Genomic DNA, 9,824 nt, shown 5'->3' with positions numbered 1-9,824 from the left:
CCCCCCCCCCCCCCCCCCCCCCCCCCCCCCCATATCCTTCCGGTTGCTTTCCACAATAAAAAGTCCCATAAGGGAAAATGCTCTAAAAATACTGTTGACTTGTTCACGGTTTTGAATAGTCTGTGTGTGGAAGAGGAAAGATGCCCTTGTCCAACTGAACCTGCAATGGCCTCCCTAAACACCTTTCTGTTTTGAAGGATTTCTGAGAGGGTAGATGCAGCCTGGAGGAGTAGGAGGGAGATAAACAAGCATGGGGAAGAGAGGTGGAAGAGGTAAATGAAACCTGAAGGTAGGCAGCTTAGTAGAGTGATGCGGACGAGCAGCAGGAGGTCAAGGACAGTGGAACAGGGCAGAGCAAGAGGACAACGACCAGAGACAGGAAACGGCCATTCAGAGTTAATCAGCTCCTCATGCAACACAGATACAGCTTAACCCCTCTGAAGTCTATTCACACAGAGTACTGAGGTATAATCTACACATTTGGAAAAACAGAGAGAGATTTGTACACAAGACAAGGTTCCCTTAGCTAGACAATTATAACCTAGGAATATGACCGATACTGAAGCGAGGTGACAAGAAGTTTCCCTACAAAACTGCAACACATAATCTCCTGTGATGTGAAAATCAGTTCCATTGGGAGCAGCCTTGGTTTAACGCTCCCTTGACAGACGAACAGGAGGAGTAAATGCTGACAGACTAGAGTGTGGCATTAGCGGAAAATATGAAAAACTGCCCTGCTAGCGAAAAGTAGCAGCCTTAAGCCAGACAAAGGAATGGAAAGCTGTCGCCGGTCATGCTATATGTTAGGAGGGGACTGGAAAGACAGACAGATTTGACATCTAATCTCTTACCTTCCCCTGCATCCACCCTGATCTGCCAAAAGCACCTACTTCCCTTTTAACTGAATAAAAACCAACAAAAGTGCATCTGTGCCGGCCTGCTACATTAAAGAAGGTTCTGCACTGATGTGCAATCTGCATCCAGGTTCTGCACAGCTACCAGACCAGTGTGTCTCTGCTTAAGGCTACTATTTCCAGTTTAATCTGCAGCACAGCAGGAAACGTGAGCTCAGGGGCTTCCAGGGGCCTGGTGTCAGTCTAGGGTGACTGAAAAAACAGAGCAAATGGAAGGAACCCACACAGCTCCAAGGGATCCTAACAATAACTGTCTGCCAAGGTCTCTGACAGTGTGACCCATCATTGCCCCCAATACAAGGTCCCTTTGTGCTTAGCCTACATTCACTTCAGCAGACAATTTGAAGTGCTAGACAGAGGCAGGAAAACAAACTGCATCTATATCTACTTATTGAAAGTGTCTACTATATTTAAGCAATTTATTGAGGCATACATAGGCGTAGATCTATTAACACAGTGCGTTTAAGCTCCCAAAGCAAAGGTCTGTACGCCTTTATTTGGCCAATCTTGTTACACTCAGGTGGTGCAGGGGACAGATAACATTTCTGACTGTGTGAAATTACTTACATCTCAAGCATTATCTCGTTCAGGTAAATCCCATCCACTAATTCAATATATTCCGATAATTTGTTGCCATCGGTCACTGTCGGTTGCCCGACTGTCTTCACCTAAAAAACAAACGGGACAATGCAAAATGGTTGTTAAAGTAATCAATAAGCACTTCAAAGAAATGCTTTCAGAGGGCAGAGGTGTTTAATTAGCGAGCTTAAGACACATTTGAATAGTTAATTAGGGAGCTTACCCAGCAGACCAGAGGCGTGAGCATGAACTGCTCCAGCAAAGGGGTGAAAACCTCGCTTTCCATATTTTCCAGGGTAACTGGAGCCGTTTATTTCAGATGTGGGTAGAAAAATGTACGCTCCCTGGGAGAAACGTGTTTGTTTAGACTCCACTCATGTAGCTGATTCAGTTAAATCGACGCTCATTTTGATTGACGGTCACTGTAAAAGACGTCCGCGGTTTCTTCTCGGAGGTGTTCAGGGAAAAAACAACGTTAATCCAGTCTTTCTCGACACGACCCAGCTGTTTCAGATGCCAACGACTGGGCTTGGCTACCTCACTGAAAGGAGAACAAGGACTCACATTTTTGTTGAAGGAAAAACCCCTCAGCTGAACGTATTCTCTGTTTTAGCGTCCGGTGTCTAAGTTAACGTAATAAAGCGAGTATACAGTCTATGGTAAAGACAGCCTACATATGACCTGTGCCAGGTATGGTTTTACGCTAGCTACTCTGGAAAAAAAAAACACTATTAATGCAAAAGATCTAACGTTGAGGGGAAATATTCCTCCGGCACGACAAAAGAAAAGAAAACATCCAGTGCGGGGGGAATTCAGAGGCTCAAGGTCCTTGTTTTTAAATCGACGGTTTACTCCTCATTTTTAATGTGAAGTCATTTCTTATCCTCCCGTCTGCCTCCGGTCAAATGCTGCATCCTAATGAACAGGGTGAGCTGAAGGATGGCTGGAGCACACTTAGTACCGCCTCCCTCTCTGTCTCTCCTGCGCATCTCCCTCCGCCTCTTTTTGCTCTAAAAGAAAAATAGGGCATTGATGAGAGCATCCCTTTCTATTAACATTTCTTTCTAAGGTCTTAGTGTCAATGATGGGTCTTGAAAAACATTTGAATTCAATTATTTGAAGAGCTGTGTCGGAAAGAAGGTTTTTAAGGAGTGATGCAGACATAATTGGATTGGAAAAAGTTTGGTTGCGGTGCTACTGCTGTAATTTACAGTACGCTATGACAACATTGTTTGCTTATTTTATTCCTTGGCAAGTAGAAATAATGAGGATCCATGCATATGCTGCCTTTTGCCTTTTGTTTTACAGCATACAGTGCATTTGAGCAGCAAGGGAAGTAGGCTACTGACACCTGGTGGGTAATGTACAAAGAGACTACAGTAAATGTAAATGATAATTCTGTGAGTTTTATCCAAATATATGTAGGAGGTTGAAAAGTCATTGTCCAATCATAGAAATTACTTTCATCAAACTGACATGACAAATGGAAATGGATTGTATCACATCCTGTTTGACAAAACAGAACAGACTGTCTCAATGGCGCATCATGCAGGATCTAAAGGAAATACTGAATTAATTTAATTTATAGTATAATAAAGGTTAGTTTATTTACAGGGTAATTTGGGATACAATGTACTGAGTTGACACTAGGGCTGAAGCGAACAGTCAATTAATCATTCGAATTTAGGGTCAAATATTTTATTAATCAATTAATCATTGAAGTCATTTTTCAAACAAAATGCCAAACATTACCTAGTTCCTGCTTCCCCAAAGTGAAGTTTTTCTTAAAGTCTTTTATTTTGGAAAAACAAGACACTTCAAGACATTACCTCAACCTTAAGGAAACTGTGATTTTCATTTTTCACTATTTTCTGACATTTTATGACCCAAACAGTTGATCAAAATAATATTTTTATACAGTCTATACAGTCAAATCATAGTGACTGATTCTATCTGTGCAAAGATACCAATGATATGAACACCAAGTAAAAAAATTTGCATTGACTCAAATAAATATGTTGACTCAAACTTCAATTATAATAACATGTTGTTGAATGAAGTTCTGTAGAGAGGACATACTGTGTTATAGCCACTGAAGAAATGTATGCTGAACTCCAATTTATACCAGCAACCAGTTATTTTAAATGCACAGTATTTCTTTTGGCTGTATCAGCAGCAAGGTACTGAATGGTAAGACCCACAGTAATTCACTGTAGAGGTAGGAGACACCTAATCAACAAATGATGAATGGCTCTGTCTGTGTGAAAAGGGATCAGAGGCAGTGTTGCCCAATAACCAATTAAAACACAATCACTGATTTGGGAACTGGGGACCTAGGTCAACAGGAACCCAGTTAGAATGAATGGATTATTGTATGTTCACCTATAACTTTTAATAAGCAGCAGCAGCTCTCTTGGATAAACAGAGGTTCGCATTTGCATTTAGACTAACGGTCACTCTGGTTGGTGCTTCAGCTTGAGGCTATATGAGATCCTGACTAGACCTGTTGTGCCTTGTTTGCTGCAAAACGTGTTTGACTGGAAGGATGTAAGCTCAGTGAAAGCACATCAGGAGGTTACAGCATAAAGTGCAGCTTCTTCTTTGCCACAACAGCATACCCAAAACCAAACTATCAAAACAGGGATTTTAGTTTTTCTTTTTATCTGTCATTTACACATTAGTCTACATATTAATCTGGACATTGACAGCTAAAATGTTCATTAGGACAAGGAGAAGCTTGGTCAAAGCCACATATGTTTAAAAATATTATGTCTGTGTGTCTGACGGTAAGATCTGGCATGTTTGTACTGTGAAAGTGCCATTTGGAGACTCTTTCTTTAAAACCAAATGTGCAATAAGTTTTTTTGTAGAAATTGTGTACAGAATACCAGTGCTAATGTTTTATATACATTCTATGGTGCTAATTCATTAATTTATCTGTTTTATATTTTGATATGTACTTTTAAATCTTAAAGTGAGCCTACATAACTTTTGCTGAACAGCGGGCATTGTGGCCACACATGACAATTACAGGATAATGGTGCCAAAGTGTAACAGAAGCCCAAGCAGAGAAGTCTCATAATTCAGCAAAAGGAATCAGTAACATCCTTTATGCAGCAACATCTATGCAGAGCTTTACATTAGCCAGTGCTGGTCATACCAAACCAAATTAGGCTGTAGCAGCAAAACGGCAGATTTGCTGCAACAGAGTTGTATTGAGTTGAGCAAGAGTGTTTTATTGCTCATGAATTAAACTTTACATTTGTAGGAAGAAGATCATGTGTTGTTTCTTTTTTCAGAGGTTACATATTCTCACTTTAAGTATTTCTCTATAACATTAAAGGTGGGGTAAGCGATTCTGGAGAAGTCCAAATCCATAAAAAAATACCACAATACAGAGCGAACAACGACACAGCAAGTCATGAATCTAATGTTAGGTAAGTTGCTGCTAAACTTTTGCTACATGCGCTGCTGTGAAGCTAACATACAGAGAGGAGGAGATGGTTTCACACTAGCTGCAGACAGATGCTCACAACTCTCCTGCTACTAACATCACAACAACAGCATATCTGGGCAAACTAGAAATTAACTAGAATGTCCATGGGCAAGACAATAAAGTTACCTGACACACAAATCATGGCTGGAATAGTGTTGTGTGGCTCGGTCCGATCCACTTTGTTTGTTTCCCATTTCAGAGCCAGCACTGAGTATAAACAGCGGATTTTATATCAGCACACATAGAACACAGAATAATAAAAGTAAATGAAAACAACATACCACAACCTTAGTTATATTCAATAATGGTTTAGCCTTTAAAAACTCTGACAAAACTTGTGGTCAGATTTGCCAGCTAGTAATCTGGCAACATAAGCAAACAGCCGCACATCTGTCATCACATTTTGATGATTCACATGTGGCTAAATCTGTAAAAACCAGTGAGAAGAGCTTTGATAAAAACTCTCAAAATACAGAAAATCTAATGCAAAATGACCAAAACTGACTGAAAATGTTATGCTCAGGTAGGAGCCCGCTGTCAGATTAAGACGCTGATTGAGAAAATAGGTTTTCAGGGCGTTTAGTACCTTTTACACTTTGTTCTTCAATCATACGGTCTGTCCATTGTTCCCACAACTACTCAGTGTTCTCCTCGGAAATCAATGAAGCTAATCTTAATGTACAATAAAAGGGGTAATTTGCTTCAGAATCTACTCAAATCAAATCTTTTCAAATCAAATATAGCCCTTTACTGAAGCAGCCCACACACATCTCTAATAATCCTACGACCGCCGGTTGATTAAACACTGACGCAGATAATGAAAACCTTCCATGCCTCATACAGTGCATGTTACCCACACAGCAGCCTGCATACAATTATCTTCTGCTCAATTACTGTGGAGGATTAGGTGGATATTTTGTATAGCTCAGTGTGTTTGCGATTGTGTGTGTACGTAGTGTTTGTTTACGTTGGTGTGGGATCTATTAACCTTGGATTGGACAGGGTGCTCCTGCCTGTTCCATCAAAATCTATTATTTATGATCCTTTTTGTTTTGTCACACACACACACACACACACTCAGCAATGAAAGCTGGAAAAATTACCCAGAGGAAACCCACTCTCTTTTGGCTCAAACTCTACAGAACCAGTGTACACATGGAAACACATGGAAAGTCTTCCTCTAGTTTATATTAATCTAGCCCAAGGGTAAAAAAAAAAACATTCAAAAATAAATTCTTTCTCCCAACAACCGCATGACCTTGCAATGCTTTTTCATATACATTTCTTCTGTCTTAAGATTACTGCAGTTTCCTGTTAGTTATTTCACTGGAATTTAACAAGTCACCACAAATATGTTTATTTGGAGCGGTGCTGATCTCATGTGGCCATGAATGGAGGACTGACTAATGCTGGACAGAATTGTTTAGTAGCTACCCTTTCCAATTTTTTCATGTAACACATATCCTGCATTGATTTCCCCATATAAGGTAATATGACTAATACTACTGGTACTAATGACTAATACTACAGGTATTAATAATGGATGTCCCTTTACACTCTGTGCTGGTTAAACCTGTTTACATCTCTCTAATATATATTTATCACAGTATATACATATAGACACACATATATATTTTATTATATTCTGTTCCTACTGAATAGCTGCCCTATTTTTTGTCTTTATGTCTTAAAGACAAAAAATAGTTTTATTATTTTTACTTACATTATTTACTTTTTTATACATATTTGTATGAGCATTGTTTAAGGGAGCCTGAGAACTAAGAATTTTATTGTCAACAACAAGTTGTAATTCATATGACAATAAGGAACTTGAAAGATAGGTGGACAGTGTATTTACATTTTGGTGATATGGAGAGGTATGTAGCTTAACCTGTGGTTAGTTTCTCTCCAGACCCAGGGTTCTGCACAGAAGGTATATAATAACATAAATAATATCATATTTTCAGCATCAGCATACAATATCACAACTTTCACATAGATCATCAAACATTACTCCTGCCTTTCCAGATTGACAAAATATTTTAAAGGTCTGACCTCCAGCCTTGCAGTCGAGGTCAACCTGACCATCCACTTTGTCTCTGTCTCCATCCTGTAGCACTGTTATGGGAAATCAATGCCCAACATTCAAATCTCCAGTTCAAATTATTGAGACCCCAGTGGCATACGGTCAAAAACTAATTGCGTAACATTACAGGGCAGTAAAAATGTGTGCCTGTCCCTTTGCATCCTGTAATTCTGATGCATTCCCTAAAATGATGAAATTTCTTTCACAGAGACATGATATGTTATTCTCTTTTCTCCCATCTCAAACACCAAGCTGTCATCAAGTTTGACTACTGCCAACATAAATTTGTTTATTATGGATTTCAAAAATGTGTGCATCATGTTTCTCTTTTATTATTTAATTTGCTTAGATTGTTTAACCCATTGTGAGCCACAGCAGAGTCTGAGGTTCTTGAGAGGGGCCTTAAGAACCGTTCTGGATTCAAGGCTTCAGACCAAAAAGTAATCAGCTCTTTGAAGTGCCTTCCGTCTGAGAGACTTTTTAGATCAACAACACTGCAGGGAGCCAATATTTAGGAATGCAAGGCTCAGAGTTATAATGAAACAAATATTTGTGTGAGAAAATTAAATCAACATTGATTTTGTTTTAGGCACAGGATGAAAAAAAAAGTTGTACACTCTCTGGTACACTGGTACCTGCTAATTGCACCCTGCAACTGTTAAAAATAATAAACAAATAATGAAAAAGTCCATTTTCTCTGTCTGTTTTTTTTTATGTTTTTCATTAATCGTTGAATCTTACTCCAATTCGATTGTTGCATCAGCTTATTGTTTATTGTCCATGTATAATGCAGGCTTAGACACTTAACCACTCATCTATGAATCATCAGTCATATCCAGATAGTCTACTCACACACAAACACACACACACACACACACACACACACACGCACACACGCACACACACACACACACACACACACACACACACACACACACACACAGAAACAATGGGTGTTTTCTGATCTGCATCCAATCATGATCCTGTGAGGTTAATTTATCTAACCTGCCATTCAACTATGTATATGGAAAGTTGATTTTCTAGCATGTACCTGACGTACCATAACAGACATGTAATAGTGACTCAATAAATACTTTTTGATCTCCCATAAGATAAAAGGATTTTATCACTGTGACAAAGTTGGATATGGCTTAAATTCTGCTCTACTTTGTTACGAGACCATGGAACCTTATTATGTGGAACCAATACCATTTGCCATAATATAATTACCACGCTTGTGACAAAGGAAACCATGCACCCCCAATTCAAATATGAGCTGTCTAAATGGTGGTTCCCTCAAGCTTATGCATGTCCATATTGGTCATAGGAGGGTGGATCCAATTAGTGGCTTATCAGTGACAGACAGAGGAAAAGTCTCTCAACCAAAGAAAAGGATGCAGGCAATATCTATATCACAGTTGAATCAACATTTGGACACATGAAATTCTGCAAGAAAAGTTGTAAAATTGATTACAAAAATGTTTTTACACAAAAGAAATCTGTTCAGTAAAACTGTCAATGGATGATAGATAATATCCCTTGTTGCCAAGGACTCAGAAAAATCCTCAAATCTCACCCTGGCTGTGAAATCTGCATTTGTGTGTGTTCGTGTGTGTAACAGAGATCAGTGCAGCGCTCATGCAGGCAGTCACGTTGTCACCTCCTGTAACATCACAGCATGAAAATCACTTAAACCTCTAGAGTCCTGCAGTGATTGGGGCAAACATATACGCACACACAAACACACACACACACACACATACACCAAAGCTGATTTTCCATTGGACTTTATTCCTACACATAGGCAAAGGAAATGACAACAAGCAACAACAAAAAACCTGTTTTCCTTTTTGTTGCTTCTTACATGGTCCTTTACTTTGAAGACCAATTGCTATGGACCAAATTGTTTTACAACTTATCTACAAAAATGTTATCACTGAAACATTTACAAACAAGAAAATGCACATTCAGGTGGAATTTCATGTAGTGGTCTACACTTTGGTTGTCAGTCTCGAAATTTGTTTGAATATCACTCCTCATAAAAACCCACTGATCAATCAAATTAGATCGATGCCTTTTCTCTTTACACAGCATAGTCCAAATAATTTCAAGGGTCAGAAAGATTGCTGTAAGATGACTGGATGATTATTTATTAATGGATTGATATTTAGATTGACAGACAACCAACTGATTTCTACGTTGGTCGGTGGACATTTACATGAGAAGATTCTCTGAAAAGAAAAGGCTCTTCAAGACAAAGCCGCACAGCATCCTCCACTGAGCTGTTTATGATGCTTGTATTCTACCACAAAACCCTGACTGGTCCATTACCCACTCATAGTCCACGGCTCTGCTTGGTAATAATGAGATCTCAATGTGTCCCGGAGCCATGGAAACAAGATAATACTATTAGAAACCTTGGTAATAATGGGAATGTGTGCTTGTGTGAAATCCTGCTATTCCTCCCTGTAATTAGCGTGCGCATGTGTTTCTGTGTGTGCAAGTGTTTGCATGCGTGAAAGTAATCCAGAGAGATGCTGTTAACACTCATCTGTTTCCATAACAACTGCAGCAGCCCCACTGTTAATGAGTAGGCTCACTGACTAACTGGAGGGCTGTCTGGCTGGTAACATAACTTCCAGACTGGTTGGCTGATCAGCAAGCAAGGTCACTCATGATTTACCAACTGTCTGGTGTACTGACAGGCAAACAAACTGGCTGTTTGAAGCACATAGTATGTCAGAAAAAC

The 9,824-nt window shown here is 39.3% G+C and overlaps 1 protein-coding gene across 5 annotated transcripts in view; it reads right to left on the bottom strand.

The window, feature by feature from the left end:
• The window catches only part of LOC123983716 (girdin-like), a 69,730-nt gene extending 67,332 nt beyond the window's left edge, over positions 1 to 2,398 (bottom strand). For all 5 annotated transcript variants that reach the window (XM_046070007.1, XM_046070012.1, XM_046070009.1 and 2 more), the window contains exons 1-2: positions 1,717 to 2,398; positions 1,482 to 1,582 (exon numbers count right to left, since the gene is read on the bottom strand). In XM_046070007.1, coding sequence (XP_045925963.1) covers positions 1,482 to 1,582; positions 1,717 to 1,779 — 164 coding nt within the window. In that variant the 5' untranslated portion in view covers positions 1,780 to 2,398. The remainder of the gene's footprint in view (positions 1 to 1,481; positions 1,583 to 1,716) is intronic.
• Between the last annotated feature and the right edge of the window lie 7,426 nt (positions 2,399 to 9,824).

Source organism: Micropterus dolomieu, linkage group LG15 (genome assembly GCF_021292245.1).
Source record: "Micropterus dolomieu isolate WLL.071019.BEF.003 ecotype Adirondacks linkage group LG15, ASM2129224v1, whole genome shotgun sequence".
NCBI lineage: Eukaryota > Metazoa > Chordata > Actinopteri > Centrarchiformes > Centrarchidae > Micropterus > Micropterus dolomieu.
The sequence above is the reverse complement of the archived record's forward strand: the minus strand, read 5'-3'. Positions and strand labels throughout refer to the sequence as shown.